The following is a 21,149-nucleotide window of genomic DNA, read 5'->3' as shown; positions in this document are numbered from 1 at the left end:
CAGATAAGTCAGCCTTGGGGTAATCTTGATGTTATAAATGTCTGAAGCCTCACTATATTTAGAATGCATATTTAATGTTCTCTTTTCTTCCTCAACCCCATGCTCACTCATTTTGTAGATGCTGACGTCATTATGGCATTGTGGAGTGGTTGGTGGAGGGCAAGGGAGAGGGCTCCCTGTACTGGATCATGGGGTCTAGGGATAATCCTGACCCATCACAGACTCCACTGACCTGTAAAATATATTGTTAATCTTACTGTCTGCCTTACAAGTTCTGAGAGGAGAAATGAGGTAATGTCTACTTAGACCTTCAAACTTCTCGGAAGAACAGCTTTCTACGGTAATAAGATTTCCTAATGCATTTGTTTGTGTTGTAATAGAGTATAATTCCATTTACTTAAATTTCTTTAGGTGCCTCTAGAATATCTGACAGTCTTGCACAGGGGAGGCAGTCTGGCTTTCAGATGAGAACTGGGCCTAGGCTAGAACCCCCAAGGCTATAAGTGAGCCAGCTATATACATTTATGAAGTTACGTGGAAGAAGCTGGGAGAGGAAGGAAGTGGGGTTAAAGTTGGTGGTGATGAAGGGGAGGGAGTTGTAATTACATTCAGAGAGTTTATATCATACGTTCTAGTCATGTTTTTTTTTTTACTAAAGATCAGTATCTCAATATATTTGAAAAAACACATGTTTATTTTAATTTAGCAATAGCACATATTAGATGACTCATCTGCAATATCGATCCTGCTCTGACTCTCTGTGTTGATAGACTCTTTAATTTCCTTCAAGATTTACTTTATTGTGTTTCTTGGGCCATAGCCTGGTTGTTTAAAAACTTGTTTCCGACTCTGACATCAGTAGTCCCATACTAACAATAACAACTTTATAGATCTATTTGTAAAATACCTAGGAGATTGCTAAATAATGCTTTGTCTTTTTTTCTGTAGAAAAAGAATAAGTTGCTTTTTGGAATAGTCATGAACAGTGTAATTTTTTTTATAGCCTCTTTGAGTGATACTGCAATTGAGTAGGCTTTCTAGTCAGTCCTAAAAAGAGAAGTTGAAACAAAGGGTGAAAAGTAGAGAAAGGACACCTATGTGCCATCTCTGACATACTATAAGGAAGTTAATTTAGGTTATAGTTATCACTATCGGACAGCATTGCTGTGGAACTTTCTAGAAGCAAGCGCTTCTTTGGCATTTCCAACACGGTATTTCACAAAGAGTTCAGCCTTCTAGAAAGGAATTTTAAGTAACTATTGAAGTTAACCTGGAAAGAAAACAGTATGTCTTGGTGAGTGCTGTGAAGTGTGTAAACCTGGTGATTCACAGACCTGTACCCCGGGGCTAATAATACATTATATGTTAATTAAAAAAAAGAAAAAGAAAACAGTATGTCTTCTCTTCCATAGAGGTGACTGTTTACACTTTTAATCACAACTGATTGTATTTTTAGAGCAATAATACTAATCATATCCTTTTCCTGGGGGGAGGAAAAAATGTTACTGCTTTCATTTGCTAAACTACAGAATACAATGCAGAGAGAACATAACCTGTTACCAAAATGTGGCATGAAAAATAAATCATTTCCAAATGTGTGTTGCATGCCAAGGACAATTGAAAAAAGTCACTCCATCTCTCAAATTAAGAACAACTTAGGTGCACTTTAGTGGCTCAGTTGGTTGGTCTGACTCTTGATTTTAAGATTTTAGCTCATGTCATGAATCTCAGGGTCATGGGCTCGAACCCTGCGTTGGGCTCCCTGCTCAACACAGAGTTCGCTTGAGAGTCTCTCTCTCCCTCACCCTCTGCTCCTCCCCACACTTGTACATGCTCTCTTTCTCTCTCACTCTCAAAATAAAATCTTAAAAAGAATATCTTATATAAGAACATGGCATAGAATACAGTAGTTCTGCCCTATCCATGGTTTCGTTTCCCATAGTTTTCATTACCACAGTCAACTGTGGTCTGAAAGGAGTTGATCCTCCCCTGACACATTGTCAGATGGTCGTTGGTAACCTAACACTACGTCACAGCGCCTGTGTCATTCACCTCTCTTCATCTTATCACCTAGGAGTTTCATTATCTCAGGTCATCACAAGAAGGTTGAGTACAGTATAATAAGATATTTTGAGAGAGAGAGACCACATTCATGTAACTTTTATTACAGTATATTGCTCTAATTGTTCTATTTTACTATTAGTTATTGTTAATCTCTTACCCTGCCTCACTTAGAAGCTTTACATAGCTTACACATACATAGGTGTGTATGTATAAGAAAAGACATGACTAATGGCTGGCTCATGAGCTAGACTCAGGTAATTGGAGGCTTTTCATCCTCGTCCTTGGAATATGCACTTTGTCCACCATTCCCACAGTGGGAGCTGTTCCAAGGATGCAGCCTTGACAGAGTAATGTGATTTTGAGACCACACATGACTGAGCCCAGTGAAGTCCCCTGTATAAATTTTTAAGATTCTGGCAGGTGGGTGTGAAGATCTACCTATCTTGCAAGCATCCAAGACAAGCCTTGTAAGTAGGCTTGTTTATTAAACTGCCACCTACCCATCTGGAAGGTTCTGCCTCTTTCTTTGGTCTCGCCCTGTCCTCTGCATGTGGAGGTCACTTGCAGATGTCACCTAGGGAACCTCCCGAGGTTGTGAACCTACCATTTTCTGTTCCTGACAGTGCACTAGAATTTGGGCCTTTCTGAATGTTGAACATGTTCTGCAAGTTTGTGTCCTCAATCTAAAACTTCATGATGAATTGATAAATTCCTGCAATTGTGTGTGATTATCGCTGAGGAATACGTTTGGAAAAATACTGAAAAATGTCTTTTTTAAATTATCTGTTGCACATTAAATTCTGACGTTTTGTTTGAATTTGTTTCAGAATCGGAGCAAACGCTTGGAGAAGGTCCATGTGGTTATTGGACATAAATCATGTGACTTGGATTCTCTCATTTCTGCCTTCACATATGCTTACTTTCTAGACAAGGTGAGTGGAAATAAGATTATGCTTCTTGTATTTGAATTATGATGGGACTCATAAGAACAAACATTTTCTGGAAAAGCGAGGAACCTGTTCCCTTAAATTTTCATGTTCTGGTTTAGTGTTGCAGAGAATAATGTGTTATAATCTATTAAACAACACTTATGTGTTGGTCATCTACTATACGTCAGGCATTGTCTAGTTATTTTTTATTTACTTTCTTCATGAAACATTATTTCAGTAAGATCAATGGTTTCAAATAAAAATTTTTTAAAAATGTATGATAGTTGTTTACTTTTATGAGAATTCAGGGAACTAACAAGAGTAAGGGTCAGAATTTCTTGTTTTCCTTTATCATCCTTATTGTTTAGCCTTACTGTTGGGAATAGAAAAATAGGTGCGTGAACATTACATGAGAGACAGAGCATGTTGGCTGGAATTTTCAGTGACAGAGGTATCACATGTCACATCTATATTCTGTTCTTGCCTTTTAGCCCTGACTTGTGCAGCAAGGTCATTCTCAGTTTGCGATAATCTCCCTTGAGTGAGAGTCTTTGTACTCTGTGAAGTCTATAATGTCCCTACAGAGGTGGAAAGACCTTTTAACAAATTGTTTAAAATTTCAATTTCATCAAATTCATCAGCCCATGATAATGAATCACCTCAAAGTCTAAAAACACACATTATGAGTGTCTTGGTGCTATTTCCAATTTCACAGAATTTTTAATTTTCCACAGTCTGATTTGTTTTATTCCAATTTTGTTTGGATCCTTGGCTCTGAGAGTATGCATAGCTGATCTAGAGTGATTTAAATTCATATGAAACCCAGTCTTCCAGAATGAGCTGTAGGTGGCAAGAATGGCTTAGGGCAGCAGCTGACAAAAATGCCAGGTAAAATATTCTGATCTCTACATACAGACTTCATTGTCCAATTTGTCTTAAAATTTGTTGAAATTTATGAGGGAGACTAATTGGCATAAGGAGATAAAGGTGCCTATGTTAAGACATGCATTTAAATGCTTAATCCTGGGTGCCTGGGTGGCTCAGTGGGTTAAGCCGCTGCCTTCAGCTTGGGTCATGATCTCAGGGTCCTGGGATCAAGCTCCACATTATGTTCTCTGCTTAGCAGGGAGCCTGCTTCCTCCTCTCTCTGCCTGCCTCTCTGCCTACTTGTGATCTGTCTCTGTCAAATAAATAAATAAAATCTTAAAAAAAAATGCTTAATCCTATTAGCTGGACTCTTGGACTCCTAGGGGGAAAAAAAAATGTTGCCTGTCCCAAGAACATAGAGTTAACTGAACCAGACTGGTTTTTAGACGGATGGTGGCATGGACTCTTAAGGAAATTATAAATAACACCACCACCACCTACTGCAATGTCTTGAATATAACATGAGCCCAGAGGAATGGAAAAATAGTTGTGATAGATGAAATGGATAAAGAGATGTGTGATCTCTTCTCTTCTTCTAAGGCTCTCCACTCAGCATGGGGACAAATATGGAATTATTGAAGTGTCACTTACTGGCATTTGCCCTATTTCCAGGCATTCCTCTTAGTTCACTGGGTCTTGCCCCTGACCAGAGGTCTGCATCTCCATTTGAATTTTTCTCCAAGAACGTGGTGACTTCCTCTGAGAGTATTAACACATAGAATCAATGTAGAACTGTGCAACTTCCCATGTATGGCTCCATTTAAAAGCTTTTCACTCTGGTAGGGAAGCCCCATTCTACAGATGGGTTAAACTGAGTTTCTGAAAAGAAAATGGCTTTCTCCAAGTCACACAGCAGCGGCTGAGGCTGGAACCTAGTTCTGATCCTAACCTCAAAATAGGTGCTGCCCCACCATGGCCTTAGGCCACATGCACTTGACTCAAGTTTCAATATCAGGAGTTTGATACAACTCAATTAATTAAGGAAAGTAACTTATCATACTTCAATTCCTAATGATTATTGCACAGCTGTGATTCAGGATTAGCCTGACAGGTAAGAGAAAAGTCACTTTGCTGGAATGGTCTTGTGCTTTGTATGCTATAGAAGTGGGTGATTTCTTTATTTCACTCAACAAATATGTATTAAACGCTTACTATGTGCCAGACTGTTTTATGCACGAGGAAATAGAACTGAACCAAGAAGACAAAAATCCCTGCCTCCTTTTTATTTTTTTAAGACTTTATTTATTTATTTATTTGAGAGAGAGAGGGAGAGAAGGAGAGAGAGAGAGCATGAGCAGGGGTGAGGGGCAGAGAGAGAGGGAGAACCAGACTCCCTGCTGAGCAGGGAGCCCCAAGCAGGGTGACATCCCAGGACTCCAGATCCTGACCTGAGCTGAAGACAGACACATAACCGACTGAACTCCCAGGTGCCCCAAATCCCTGCTTTCTTAATGCTAGGAGGGAGATGGACGAAAAATGTATTAAAATGATAGAATAAGCACTATGCTTTGATAGAGCTAGTGATGATGTGAGAACAAAGTCCATTTACTTTATGAAAAATTCAGTGTTACCAAACCCCCCCTTCTCTCAGAGACATCTGGGGTTTATCACTGTGCACTCATAGTAATTTTTAAAAGCACCTTTATTTTTTTTTTAAATTCCTATAGAAAAGTAAGTGTGTCAGTGTGAACCTAAAATTCTCCGACTCCCACCCCTCACCTATTTCCCCTTCTTACCATAATTTTTTAATAAGAGATTTGTTATTAATATGATTTAAAAAATAAGAAATGGGTTGAGATCACAATCTGGTAGTTTGTGGGCCAAATCTCGCTCATAAAAGAGTTTTTGTTAACCTACCCAGTATTTCCAGTTTAGAAAAATAAATGGTAACACACATCAGGATAACAGCCCCAAATCTAGATTTCCAGCTTTTCTTGAGTGATTGAAAAGTTCACCTATCCTGGACTTGCGATTTTTGTGTGTGAACTGCCAGCTAGCGTTGAATGGCAGGCGTCCCATAAAGATGGGACACAGCTGCCCTTGTGTGTCACCACAGTCTTCATCTGCCCTGCTGAGATCATTCCAGTTTTCTGCCCATTTCATAAAAACATAAGAATTTGTTTCCCCTGAAAAGGAGAATATGTGTGTGTGTGTGTGTGTGTGTGTGTGTGTGTGTGTGTGTGTGTGTGTTTTAATTGTGAAGGGGTTGAAATAGGACATAAAAGAATAACAAGAGGTTAAAAAAGATTAGGGACCATTTACCTGTAGCTAATGCTCTGCTAACTGGGTACTAGAGAAGCTGATTCTGCAAGTCGTACGGGTGAGTGAAGCCCAAAGATGTTTGTTCCCTTTACGGTCGCCCTCAGGCTTGAAGCAAATGGATTTTGTGTTGGGTTTTATAGTCACCTCCTCCTGCTACTGGCGGTGAATCAGTCAACTCTGTTCTCCGCAGGTCAGTCCACCTGGGGTTCTCTGTTTGCCGGTGCTGAACATACCAAGAACCGAATTCAATTACTTCACTGAGACAAGGTTTATTTTAGAAGAGCTGAATATCTCTGGATCATTCCACATATTCCGAGACGAAATTAACCTGCATCAGCTCAATGATGAAGGGAAGTTATCTCTAACACTTGTTGGCAGCAACGTGCTGGCCAGGTAAGGGTCTGCAGGGAGGTTTGATCCTTGAACCAAGGCCTTGATGGAGAAAGGATTTTTGTGACCTGAGGGAGATTGCATTAAAGGCAGAGGGCATCGGAGGGAAAAGGATATTTTTTCTTCTCTTATGGCAAAGCGTGGGTCATCTCAGTGCTCCCTTTTGACTTTTGCATTTCAAATATGACACCTTTGAGTGGAAAGTTTTTGTAGCAGTGACCAAGATTCTCATTTTGAACTATTTCAGATGGTGCATTATAGCAACAAAACAGCCCTGAATATTGATGCTGTAAATATGTAATGAAAACTGAAATTAAACACGAAGTAAAACTGAAAGGTTCTTAAGAAAGATATCTCAGGGGTGAAAAAATATCACATGCATCATCTATGAAAGTCATCTGATCATTGGCTCTTTCATTCATAGCATTTAATACTATAAGAGCAGGATGGATTTCTAAAGTTCATGTAGCTTGAATTTGTTATTTTATGGACAAGAAATCGAAACCCCACTGTTGCAAATGACTTGTCCGAGGTACCACATGCAGTTCCCGGAATAGTTTGGGTTAAACTTGGGTCTTCTGCCTCCTTCAGTAAGTGCCAGTTGGTGCAGGAATGTACATGTACATAAAGAGGAATGAGCCCAATTGTCTGCCTGCAAGGACTTCCCAACCCAACACAAAGATGCTCTTTTGAGAAGCTCGGTGGTACTACCAAATGAAGAGTTACCAGTGAAACACCTTGAGTTTGAGACAATAGCTTTCTTGCATACGTTGCCAATTTGCTAATAGTTTAGGACATTCACAGGGGTATTGATGTGAGTACACATGGAAGAAGAACTTGTACAATTATCTAATCTTTATTTAACCCTTGATAGAAAGTGTATTCAAGTATTGTAGGAAGTGTATTCAGGTACTCATACATGGTAATGCCAATCATTTGTTATAAAGAGTTTTGGAAACAGTCTGCCTACATGGGGCTATTTTTATCCCCATGCTGTTTGAAATATAAATTCTTTTGAGTATTTATTAATCAGTTGTTGACAACTGGCTGAGAGTTACTGGGAGTTTATTTGACTGACTTCAATTATTGGTGCTCAGGGTGATTGCCTACTTGACTAAATGTATGTGTTAATTTTTTCAAACCAACTAATGCAAGTAATGCAAGAAGCCAAGGAGTGAACTATATAACATGTGTGTCAGTCAGAATCCTTGGAAGAGTTTTGTTCCCAGCTAAACTGAAAAACTTTAGCTGGTATTGGGACTGGTGCTGGGAACTCCAGCTTTAGGACTGTTTATGAAACAGAATGCTTTCCAAAAATAAATAGAGATCTTTGTGTCTTTTGTTGCCACTCATTTGTTTCTGGTTTCTGGGAGATGGGAACACCAACATCAGTCTTATTCCCATCTTTCTTGAGGCCTTTGATAAAGCAACCTTATCTCATGTAAAAGATGACCGTGGAAATAAGTCAGCCCGTATAGCTTTTCTCCACCACTGGGACTGCATGTGCAAGTTCTGGAACCAGATTATCAGAGTTTAAACACAAGCTAGTCCGCTTACAAGTTTTGTAACCTTGAACAAATTTCTTAGCCTCTTTGTGCTTCAATTTCCCTATTTTTAAAATGGGAGTATTACTAGAACCCATTTCATAGGGTCATTTTATAGTGTAAGATGTAGTGATATTCCATCTGGTCTGATAATAGTGTCTGGTCAGTAATGGAAGCCTAGTAAATGTTAGCTATTATTAGTTATTGCTATTATTATTATCATTTACCAATAGCAAAACAAGATAGAAGTGCTGAGGTGGGGGGGGGGGCTACCTACTGAGACTCTTGGGGAGTGAATTCACTGAAATGGAATGTGAAGGCACATAGAATAAGGGTCCTGTCTTCCGAGTCATGTGAGCTTACTCAGATTTTAGGCTCTTGAGAGGAAGTCATTTGTGTGGGAGTAGAGATTACATACTTCCAGAAAATGTGCCATATCTCTTTGTGTTTCTCTCCTCCATTTGCTTTACAGTGAGGACAAAACCTTAGAATCAGCGGTTGTCAAAGTCATTAATCAGGTGGAGCAGAGCGATGGCGGTCTTGAGTTCCAAGAGTCTTCCTCTTCCCTTGTGGTGAAAGAGATCCTCCAGGAGGCTCCTGAGCTCATCACCGAGCAGCTGGCTCATCTCCTCAGAGGTGAGAGACGGCTCTTTCTGTTAAATACTGGAAGGCCTAATGGAGTGTTTCTCAACTTACTCATGCAGAATGAGTGTGATCCATTCTTGGGTTAACAACCCCTTTCAAGACCACGGGAAGCTTCATCAGAGAAGCAGGGAGTAAAGAGTTTGTTAAAGAGTAGCATTATACTGCATATTAAAAATGTGCATTTAGAAATAGGCATGAGAGATCTTTGCTGTTTCACTAGATGAGGGTTTAAGTGGAACTGTGGCACCTCTGTTTGAGGAGCTAGAAGAGCTCTTCCGGCCGGCCAGCATCTTCCAGAGATGATTCTTGCCCCACAGCCCAGTGACTCAGGGCCAGAATCCATGTCCTCGTGTTGAAATATATGCTTGGTTTGTGGAATATTGCTAGGATGGCAAAATAAACACTTTTCATGTTGGTGATTTTGTGTTGGGTTTTTATAGTCACCTTGTCACCTCATTGGCTGCCATCTTGTAACATTTCCCATCCAAACTCAGCCCTGTGTTCCCAGCACATTATCATAGATTCCCATTTGACTATTTTTCATCTCTGTCCATGAAGCCCAAACCACATCCAAAAGGGCTTTCTAACCTGGAGATTGCTAGTTGACTTTGGTGGCATGAAATACCACAAAAATTCAGTGTTGTCTCACGTAGAACAGCTTTGGTTGTTGTATAAAGCTCGCTCTTTCTTTCTTTCAATAATCCATCTTGAACATGGTACACTTGGGTTTTTCTCAGAAGTATCTCGCACAAGAAAGTGAAAAACAGGGATTAACAGACTGAAAGAATTTTAAAAAAAGAAAAGAGATGACCAAGAGTATGTTGACACCACTCCTTTGAGGACACTTTCCTTCACTTCCTGTCTCTTCCACAACGTGGAGAGGAAAATATCCAAAAGTTACGTAGTTCCTGTGAATATTTTAGAACCAGTGGCCCCAGTAAACCTGTTTTAAATTTTTTCTGATAACGGACATCTGTTAAAATGCTCTGTGGGACACTGTGCCCTCAACTAAATCAAATAAATACGGTCATTTATCTCTGTGACAGAGCAGAAGGAAAATAAAGGTAATTAGGGATCCCAGCCAAGGGGGAAGTTGTTTGACAATGCAAATGTGCAGTGCAGGCAAATGCTGAAGAGTATTTTGTTTCAATTTTTTGCACACTAAGAAGCTTGATTTATTGTTTAAAAAATACATGTATTGTTTAATAGGAAAGAAAGTCCACAAATCGCTTGTCATCATGCTTTTCTGTAAATAGTTAAATGAGATCAAACTGTGATACGTTGGTACAGAGGTCTGATTTTGCTGTCAATGACACAATAATGATGATATTCAGATTTGGGGGATTCGTAGGGATGCAGGCCCTTTTATGAGTGATGTTGGTTTTAGTTAGCAAAGCTACCAGGAGTCAGAGGTAGGTAAAAGGGCCTTCGTTTTTCTTTTTTTTTTTTTTTAAATTTTTTTTTTTTTAACTTTTTATTTTTTATAAACATATATTTTTATCCCCAGGGGTACAGGTCTGTGAATCACCAGGTTTACACACTTCACAGCACTCACCAAAGCACATACCCTCCCCAATGTCCATAATCCCACCCCCTTCTCCCAAACCCCCTCCCCCCAGCAACCCTCAGTTTGTTTTGTGAGATTAAGAGTCACTTATGGTTTGTCTCCCTCCCAATCCCATCTTGTTTCATTTATTCTTCTCCTACCCACTTAAGCCTCCATGTTGCATCACCACTTCCTCATATCAGGGAGATCATATGATAGTTGTCTTTCTCTGCTTGACTTATTTCGCTAAGCATGATACGCTCTAGTTCCATCCATGTTGTCGCAAATGGCAAGATTTAATTTCTTTTGATGGCTGCATAGTATTCCATTGTGTATATATACCACATCTTCTTGATCCATTCATCTGTGGATGGACATCTAGGTTCTTTCCATAGTTTGGCTATTGTGGACATTGCTGCTATAAACATTCGGGTGCATGTGCCCCTTTGGATCACTACATTTGTATCTTTAGGGTAAATACCCAATAGTGCAATTGCTGGGTCATAGGGCAGTTCTATTTTCAACATTCTGAGGAACCTCCATGCTGTTTTCCAGAGTGGCTGCACCAGCTTGCATTCCCACCAACAGTGTAGGAGGGTTCCCCTTTCTCCACATCCTCGCCAGCATCTGTCATTTCCTGACTTGTTGATTTTAGCCATTCTGACTGGTGTGAGGTGATATCTCATTGTGGTTTTGATTTGTATTTCCCTGATGCCGAGTGATATGGAGCACTTTTTCATGTGTCTGTTGGCCATCTGGATGTCTTCTTTGCAGAAATGTCTGTTCATGTCCTCTGCCCATTTCTTGATTGGATTATTTGTTCTTTGGGTGTTGAGTTTGCTAAGTTCTTTATAGATTCTGGACACTAGTCCTTTATCTGATATGTCGTTTGCAAATATCTTCTCCCATTCTGTCAGTTGTCTTTTGATTTTGTTAACTGTTTCCTTTGCTGTGCAAAAGCTTTTGATCTTGATGAAGTCCCAATAGTTCATTTTTTCCCTTGCTTCCCTTGCCTTTTGTGTTGTTCCTAGGAAGATGTTGCTGCGGCAGAGGTCGAAGAGGTTGCTGCCTGTGTTCTCCTCAAGGATTTTGATGGATTCCTTTCGCACATTGAGGTCCTTCATCCATTTTGAGTCTATTTTTGTGTGTGGTGTAAGGAAATGGTCCAATTTCATTTTTCTACATGTGGCTGTCCAATTTTCCCAGCACCATTTATTGAAGAGGCTGTCTTTTTTCCATTGGACATTCTTTCCTGCTTTGTCGAAGATGAGTTGACCATAGATTTGAGAGTCTATTTCTGGGCTCTCTATTCTGTTCCATTGATCTATGTGTCTGTTTTTGTGCCAGTACCATGCTGTCTTGATGATGACAGCTTTGTAATAGAGCTTGAAGTCCGGAATTGTGATGCCACCAATGTTGGCTTTCTTTTTCAATATCCCTTTGGCTATTCGAGGTCTTTTCTGGTTCCATATAAATTTTAGCATTATTTGTTCCATTTCTTTGAAAAAGATGGATGGTACTTTGATAGGAATTGCATTAAATGTGTAGATTGCTTTAGGTAGCATAGACATTTTCACAATATTTATTCTTCCAATCCAGGCGCATGGAACATTTTTCCATTTCTTTGTGTCTTCCTCAATTTCTTTCATGAGTACTTTATAGTTTTCTGAGTATAGATTCTGTGTCTCTTTGGTTAGGTTTATTCCTAGGTATCTTATGGTTTTGGATGCAATTGTAAATGGGATTGACTCCTTAATATCTCTTTCTTCTGTCTTGCTGTTGGTGTAGAGAAATGCAACTGATTTCTGTGCATTGATTTTATATCCTGACACTTTACTGAATTCCTGTATAAGTTCTAGCAGTTTTGGAGTGGAGTCTTTTGGGTTTTCCACATATAGTATCATATCATCTGCGAAGAGTGATAATTTGACTTCTTCTTTGCCGATTTGGATGCCTTTAATTTCCTTTTGTTGTCTGATTGCTGAGGCTAGGACCTCTAGTACTATGTTGAATAGCAGTGGTGATAATGGACATCCCTGCCGTGTTCCTGACCTTAGTGGAAAAGCTTTCAGTTTTTCTCCATTGAGAATGATATTTGCGGTGGGTTTCTCATAGATGGCTTTGATGATATTGAGGTATGTGCCCTCTATCCCTACACTTTGAAGAGTTTTGATCAGGAAGGGATGCTGTACTTTGTCAAATGCTTTTTCAGCATCTATTGAAAGTATCATATGGTTCTTGTTCTTTCTTTTATTGATGTGTTGTATCACATTGACTGATTTGCGGATGTTGAACCAACCTTGCAGCCCTGGAATAAATCCCACTTGGTCGTGGTGAATAATCTTTTTAATGTACTGTTGAATCCTATTGGCTAGTATTTTGTTGAGTATTTTCGCATCTGTGTTCATCAAGGATATCGGTCTATAGCTCTCTTTTTTGGTGGGATCCTTGTCTGGTTTTGGGATCAAGGTGATGCTGGCCTCATAAAATGAGTTTGGAAGTTTTCCTTCCATTTCTATTTTTTGGAACAGTTTCAGGAGAATAGGAATTAGTTCTTCTTTAAATGTTTGGTAGAATTCCCCCGGGAAGCCGTCTGGCCCTGGGCTTTTGTTTGTTTGGAGATTTTTAATGACTGTTTCAATCTCCTTACTGGTTATGGGTCTGTTCAGGCTTTCTATTTCTTCCTGGTTCAGTTGTGGTAGTTTATATGTTTCTAGGAATGCATCCATTTCTTCCAGATTGTCAAATTTATTGCCGTAGAGTTGCTCATAGTATGTTCTTATAATAGTTTGTATTTCTTTGGTGTTAGTTGTGATCTCTCCTCTTTCATTCATGATTTTATTTATTTGGGTCCTTTCTCTTTTCTTTTTGATAAGTCGGGCCAGGGGTTTATCAATTTTATTGATTCTTTCAAAGAACCAGCTCCTACTTTCGTTGATTTTTTCTATTGTTTTTTTGGTTTCTATTTCATTGATTTCTGCTCTGATCTTTATGATTTCTCTTCTCCTGCTGGGCTTAGGGTTTCTTTCTTGTTCTTTCTCCAGCTCCTTTAGGTGTAGGGTTAGGTTGTGTACCTGAGACTTTTCTTGTTTCTTGAGAAAGGCTTGTACCGCTATATATTTTCCTCTCAGGACTGCCTTTATTGTGTCCCACAGATTTTGAACCGTTGTATTTTCATTATCATTTGTTTCCATGATTTTTTTCAATTCTTCTTTAATTTCCCGGTTGACCCATTCATTCTTTAGAAGGATACTGTTTAGTCTCCATGTATTTGGGTTCTTTCCAAACTTCCTTTTGTGGTTGAGTTCTAGCTTTAGAGCATTGTGGTCTGAAAATATGCAGGGAATGATCCCAATCTTTTGATACCGGTTGAGTCCTGATTTAGGACCGAGGATGTGATCTATTCTGGAGAATGTTCCATGTGCACTAGAGAAGAATGTGTATTCTGTTGCTTTGGGATGAAATGTTCTGAATATATCTGTGATGTCCATCTGGTCCAGTGTGTCGTTTAAGGCCTTTATTTCCTTGCTGATCTTTTGCTTGGATGACCTGTCCATTTCAGTGAGGGGAGTGTTAAAGTCCCCTACTATTATTGTATTGTTGTTGATGTGTTTCTTTGATTTTGTTATTAATTGGTTTATATAGTTGGCTGCTCCCACGTTGGGGGCATAGATATTTAAAATTGTTAAATCTTCTTGTTGGACAGACCCTTTGAGTATGATATAGTGTCCTTTCTCATCTCTTATTATAGTCTTTGGCTTAAAATCTAATTGATCTGATATAAGGATTGCCACTCCTGCTTTCTTCTGATGTCCATTAGCATGGTAAATTCTTTTCCACCCCCTCACTTTAAATCTGGAGGTGTCTTCGGGCTTAAAATGAGTTTCTTGGAGGCAACATATAGATGGGTTTTGTTTTTTTATCCATTCTGATACCCTGTGTCTTTTGACAGGGGCATTTAGCCCATTCACATTCAGGGTAACTATTGAGAGATATGAATTTAGTGCCATTGTATTGCCTGTAAGGTGACTGTTATTGTATATGGTCTCTGTTCCTTTCTGATCTACCACTTCTAGGCTCTCTCTTTGCTTAGAGGACCCCTTTCAATATTTCCTGTAGAGCTGGTTTGGTATTTGCAAATTCTTTCAGTTGTTGTTTGTCCTGGAAGCTTTTAATCTCTCCTTCTATTTTCAATGATAGCCTAGCTGGATATAGTATTCTGGGCTGCATGTTTTTCTCGTTTAGTGCTCTAAAAATATCATGCCAGCTCTTTCTGGCCTGCCAGGTTTCTGTGGATAAGTCAGCTGCCAATCTAATATTTTTACTATTGTATGTTACAGACTTCTTTTCCCGGGCTGCTTTCAGGATTTTCTCTTTGTCACTGAGACTTGTAAATTTTACTATTAGGTGACGGGGTGTGGGCCTATTCTTATTGATTTTGAGGGGCGTTCTCTGAACCTCCTGAATTTTGATGCTCATTCCCTTTGCCATATTGGGGAAATTCTCCCCAATAATTCTGCTCCCCTCTCTCTTTCTTCTTCTTCTGGAATCCCAATTATTCTAATGTTGTTTCGTCTTATGGTGTCACTTAATTCTCGAATTCTCCCCTCGTGGTCCAGTAGCTGTTTGTCCCTCTTTTGCTCAGCTTCTTTATTCTCTGTCATTTGGTCTTCTATATCACTAATTCTTTCTTCTGCCTCATTTATCCTAGCAGTTAGAGCCTCCATTTTTGATTGCACCTCATTAATAGCTTTTTTGATTTCAACTTGGTTAGATTTTAGTTCTTTTATTTCTCCAGAAAGGGCTTTTATATCTCTCGAGAGGGTTTCTCTAATATCTTCCATGCCTTTTTCGAGCCCGGCTAGAACCTTGAGAATTGTCATTCTGAACTCTAGATCTGACATATTACCGATGTCTGTATTGATTAGGTCCCTAGCCTTCGGTACTGCCTCTTGTTCTTTTTTTTGCGTTGAATTTTTACGTCTTGTCATTTTGGCCAGATAAGAGTAAATGAAGGGGCAAGTAAAATACTAAAAGGGTGGCAACAACCCCAGAAAAATATGCTTTAACTAAATTAGAAGAGATCCAAAATCGTGAGTGGGGAGAAAGGGGATTAAAAAGAGGTTCAAAAAGAAAGAAAGAAAAAAAAAGAAAAGAAAAAAAAATTTTTTAAAAAAAGAAAACACCTGAGAAAAATGTAAAAAAGAAAAAATATATATATTAGATAAACTAGTAAAAAATCGTTAAAAAAGAAAAAGGTAACAGTTAAAAAAAAAATTTTACCCGAAGGCGAGAAGAAAAAGAAAAAAAAGAAAAAAAAAAAAAAGAAAAAGAAAACATTAAATTAACTGCAAGACTAAAAAAAAAATCACAGGAAAAAAGCCATGAGTTCCGTGCTTGGCTTTCTCCTCCTCTGGAATTCTGCTGCTCTTCTTGGTATTGAAACCGCACTCCTTGGTAGGTGAACTTGGTCTCGGCTGGATTTCTTGTTGATCTTCTGGGGGAGGGGCCTGTTGTAGTGATTCTCAAGTGTCTTTGCCCCAGGCGGAATTACACCGCCCTTACCCGGGGCTGGGGTGACTAATCCGCTCGGGTTTGCTTTCAGGAGCTTTTGTTCCCTGAGCGCTTTCCGTAGAGTTCCGGAGGACGGGAACACAAATGGCGGCCTCCTGGTCTCCGGCCCGGAGGAGCCGAGAGCCCAGGGCCCCACTCCTCAGTGCGCCCTCAGAGAACAGCGCCAGTTACTCCCGTCTGCCTGACCTCTGGCCGCGCTCCGAGCCCACCAAGCCTGCGATCGGTTCAAGGTAACCCCGAGCTGTGAGCTTACTGTCGGCTCTGTTTCTGTAGCCGGCTTTCCCGTTCCAATACCCACAAGCTCTGCGACACTCAGACACCCCCGATCCTTCTGTGACCCTGCGGGACCTGAGGCCACGCTGACCCCGCGTGGGCTTCGCCCCGGTTTAGCCTCTGGAGCGATGTCCCTCAGCGGAACAGACTTTTAAAAGTCCTGATTTTGTGCGCGGTTGCTCCGCCGCTTGCTGGGAGCCGGCCCCTCCCCCCGGGGTCTATCTTCCCGTCGCTTTGGATTCACTTCTCTGCCGGTCCTACCTTTCAGAAAGCGGTTGTTTTTCTGTTTCCAGAATTGCTGTTCTTCTTCTCTTCGGTCTGCCGATGGATTTTCAGGTGTTTGCAATCTTTAGATAAGCTATCTAGCTGATCTCCGGCTAGCTGAAGCAGTCTCAGCTTGCTACTTCTCCGCCATCTTGACTCCTCCCCCCAGGGCCTTCGTTTTTCTTATCATTGGAGGTTTTTTTTAAGGTTGGGCTTGAAATGGGTTCCTATGGGAAGCTGGCAGAGTAGGGAGTTCACTCTGTTGCTGCCTGGACATTGGGATGTAAGAAGATAAAGTGCCTTTCTGTGTAAAGACTGCAGACAGAGAGACTGTCATGAGAGAGTCCAGAGTCACTAAGCCTGGAAGGTGGCTTGCTACAGGTGTCCCAAGAGGTTTGATATTAAAGAGGAAACTCAGTTGTTCAGAGCAAGAAGTAAAAGTTCCTTAATCGGGACACCTGGGTGGCTCAGTTGGTTAAGCGTCTACCTTCGGCTCAGGTCATGATCTCAGGGTCCTGGGATCGAGCCCCGCTTTGGGTTCCCTGCTCAGGAAGGAGCCTGCTTCTCTCTTTCCTTCTGCCTCTGCCCCTTCCCCATCGTGCGTGCATGCTCTCTCTCTCTCTCTCTTTCTCTCAGATAAATAAAATCTGAAAAAATAATTCTAAGAAAGAAAGAAAGTTCCTAAATCTTTAGTAAGTATCAGAAAAGAATCAAGTTGAATTTTGCAATATTCATTAAACTCAACATTAGATTTCATAGTTTTCCTAATCATGTATTATCACCGAAACACATGGGAGTTTTTGATGTGCCTCTAAATAATTTTAACATTCTTTATTTTTGTAGCATGGATAGTTCTCTGTCCAAAGAGTTTTCTCTAGACACAGTTAGTTATTTTATATTTTGGAGTGCTCAACATAATCATTAATTCGACACACATGTCTAGAGTGTATGTATACATTTTTCTAGGTCTTGAAGGAAAGTAAAATTTCTATGCACACCTTTGCCACAAAGAATTTTTAAAAAATGTCTGTTTGCAGATGTTGTGAGACTAAATATTGATGGCTGAGGCTTAGAAGAAGGGTCTTTGAAAACAACCTAATTAGATGTCTTTGGGGGATATATTATTATGAACTTTGTGCTCAAAAAACCTGAATTTACTGTGAACCAAGTACTCAATGTGATTACTCTTGGCCTTTCATTCCCACGGTCATATCTTAGAACACAACATGCTGAGGCACAGTGGGGGGCTATAGACGGATTTCCAATGGGCCACCAATCCCCTCAGTCACTGGAGAGGACCCTCAGGAGATGCCTCTTAGCCCATTAGGCCGGGGAACAAAGGGTTAATTTTCAGAGTGTTCCTTAATGCTTCAGAGTTTGGACCTGCTTTTCCTTAGTCTTGCTTGATTAGCTGCTTCTCCTCTGTTCAACGTCTAAGTATTGCAGCACTGTCGAACTTCATCCTGGGACATCTTTTTTCTATACAATATTCTTTTTTTTTTTAAGCTTTTTATTTAAATTCCAGTTAGTTCCCATAGAGTGTGATATTAGTTTTGGGGTAGAGAAGAGTGATTGCACACTTCCATGCATCACCGGATGGCTCCTCCCAACAGGTGTACTGCTTAGTCCCCAGCCCCTCCCTTCTAGTAACCATCAGTTCTGTGTAGTTGAGTCTGTCCCTTGTCTGTACCCTGCGCTTAAGTGACCACATCTCATTCTGAGATTTTAGACCTCTCCGTAGCATAGTCCATCGGCAATGCCCATGCGACCTCTTCACATACGTGTCCAACTGACACCCACCTCCCTGGGGCTGGAATGGAACACTGTGGTTCCTTCTACCTCCAGCCATGCTTTATGTCAGCTTCCCCAGGTCAGCACTGCCAACCGCCACCCTTGACGCCAGCCACCACCTGAGCAGGTGATTCTATTTCCTTCCCTCCCTCATTGATCCGTGAGCCCGTCCTGCTGACTCTCCATCTACAACCTGACCTGAATCCGTCCGCTCTCCGTGATACCAGCAGGGATGCCGCTGAACTGCCACTCTATCTCTCCCACAAAGGCAACGGCCGCCGGAGTGTTGCCTCTTCCCTCTGGAAAAGCTGTTGTTCATGAAGTCGTCAGAAATGGCCTTTTGAAAGTGTAAACCAGTTGTGTTCATCTCCTGTTTAAAATCCATCACACCAAAATCCAAGCACCATCCCCAAGCCCCCAATCTACGTATGGCCTCTCCCTGCCTGCCCTGAGGCCATGGATCTGCCGCCCCCCACCTCCCACCCCGCACCCCCCCCCCATCCTGTCCTTTCCCTTGGAGAATTCCAGGGACAGGGGCCCTCCAGTCTTTCAAATATACCAAACTCTTTCCACTCCTGAGGACCTACATGAGCTGTCCCTTCCTTCTAGAATGCTCTATCTACTTCTCTATCACGACTTTCTTCCTCCCTTTTACTCTTCACTCCAGAATGCATGCTTCATGAGAAAACAGACCTTCTGTGTTTTGTTCACGGCTCCCCTGATGTGTCTCTGGCTCCCAGAACACTGCTTGCCACATAGACCCTCAGTAAAAACAGTCATAAGAGGGATTATGCACGACTGTGTATATACTTCCTATTTTGATGACTATTGATTTAGTTAGCTCTGTGAAATGATAATATCCATTTCATTCCTGCTTATTCCTCCAACCTTCTTAATGTGCAGAATTTAGACATTGTCTTTTTCAATAATCAGCCCTCTTCTTATGTTTATTTTATTTTTTTTTTAGCTTTTAGAAATCCTAGTGGAGGGGTGCCTGGGTGACTCAGTGGGCTAAAGCCTCTGCCTTCGGCTCAGGTCATAGTCTCAGGGTCCTGGGATTGAGCGTCACATCAGGCTCTCTGCTCAGTAGGGAACCTGCTCCCTCCTCTCTCTCTGCCTGCCTACTTGTGATCTCTCTCTGTCAAATAAATACATAAATTTTTTTTTAAAAAAGGGGGTGCCTGGGTGGCTCAGTGGGTTAAGCCTCTGCCTTTGGCTCAGGTCATGATCTCGAGGTCCCTGGGATTGAGCCCTGCATTGGGGTCTCTGTTCAGCAGGAAGTCTGCTTCCCTCTCTCTGCCTCCTTGTGATCTCTCTCTCTCTCTCTCTCTCTCTGTGTCAAATAAATAAATAAATAAAAATTAAAAAAGAAATCCTAGTAGAACTTGTTCTGTTATGCAAGTCTTTTGTTTTTATTTTCATCTTGGTTGTCTCTCTCTCTCCCTCTGTATATATAGATGTATATAATTGTATATATAACCTTAAAAAAGATTTTATCTATTTGAGAGCGAGAGAAAAAGCTTGAACGAGAGAGAACATGAACAGGGGGAAGAGGAGTAGGAGAGAGAGAAACAAACTCGCCACTGAACAGGGAGATCAAGGCAGGGCTCGATCCCAGAACCTGGTATCATGACCTGAGTTGAAGGCAGATGCTTAAATGACTGAGTCACCCAGGTGCCCCAGTATATATCATTTTAACCCTTTCAGGAAGTATGATACACCTATAGAAAAGAAGACAAAGCAGAAATATAAAGTTCAGTGAATTATCACAGAAGGAATATCTTTTTAACAATTACCCAGGTAAAGAAACAGAACAAGAAGACCTCTTTGTGCCCCGTCTCATCACTACCCAGTTTCTCCTTAACTGAAGCTAACCAGTCTGATTTTTATGGCACACACTTCTTTCTTTCCTTTATAGTTTTACTACCCCCGAATGTACTCTATAACTCCACGGATTGGTTTTGCGTGTTTTGCATATTATATAAGTGGAATCATTTAGTTATACTCTCCTTGTTATTAGAAGTCTGCACTTACGTTAAGTGTAGTATTGGGGGACTTGGGTGGCTCAGTTGGTTGAGTGTCTCACTCTTCATTTCTGGGGTTATGATCCTGAGATCATAAGCTCAAACCTCGTGATGGGCTCTGTGCTTGGTGTGGAGTCTGCTTGAGATTCTTTCTCCCTCTGTCTCTCTTTCTCTGCCTCTCCCCTCCATGCACACATGCTCCCTCTCTAAACAAATAAATAAAATCTTTAAATAAATAAATAAATGTAGTATCTATTTGCATAAGCCCATCATCTATCATGTATCTGCTTTTTATTCGTGTCCTTCCTTCTCACGTAGAGTATTTGAAATGGTTTACAAAAATGTACGCGGATATAGTAAAACAGGAATAAAAAAGTCAATCAGGAAAAACAAAAATGTGTCAAGAAAGAAATAAGATCAAGATAGAATAAAAATATCAATGGAGTAAAAATAGTATTCAATCCAAAACGTGGTATATGTGCCTCCTAGAGCCACTGAAAGAAATAGAAAGCAAATTAATTGTGATATTTATACCGTTACTAAAACAAATACATAGACCAGTTCCTTATTGAAAAAAAAAAATCTAAGTCTAAAGTATTTTTCCCTTGCATCCGTCTTCTGGAAAATACCCCTGACCATGTCATAGACTACCTCCAACCTACGCACTAACAGTTGATACAGGACTGAGCTGTATGTCAGAACTTCCCACTCCCTAGTCAGTCAGTGCGGGCGTGTTGTTTTAATCAATGTTGCGGTTAGTCTAGTAATCTGATTTTCTGCTCTAAATCTCATTTCTCTATGCGCTCCTATTTTTCTCTCAATACAGGAAATAAATCCTCACATTCAATCCTAGGAGAATCTTTTGTAGTCTTATCCTGAAAACTGTAAATATCTATCCCAGTGGTTGCCTTCAAAT

The 21,149-nt window shown here is 40.5% G+C and overlaps 1 protein-coding gene across 6 annotated transcripts in view; it reads left to right on the top strand.

The window, feature by feature from the left end:
* PRUNE2 (prune homolog 2 with BCH domain) overlaps positions 1 to 21,149 on the top strand; it is a 260,295-nt gene that overhangs the window by 49,916 nt on the left and 189,230 nt on the right. For all 6 annotated transcript variants that reach the window (XM_082694463.1, XM_082694459.1, XM_082694462.1 and 3 more), the window contains exons 2-4: positions 2,892 to 2,996; positions 6,373 to 6,575; positions 8,589 to 8,752. In XM_082694463.1, coding sequence (XP_082550589.1) covers positions 2,892 to 2,996; positions 6,373 to 6,575; positions 8,589 to 8,752 — 472 coding nt within the window. The remainder of the gene's footprint in view (positions 1 to 2,891; positions 2,997 to 6,372; positions 6,576 to 8,588; positions 8,753 to 21,149) is intronic.

The sequence above is a fragment of the Mustela nivalis genome, assembly GCF_964662115.1.
Source record: "Mustela nivalis genome assembly, chromosome: 13".
NCBI classification, from domain to species: domain Eukaryota; kingdom Metazoa; phylum Chordata; class Mammalia; order Carnivora; family Mustelidae; genus Mustela; species Mustela nivalis.
This window is presented reverse-complemented; position numbering and strand designations above follow the sequence as displayed.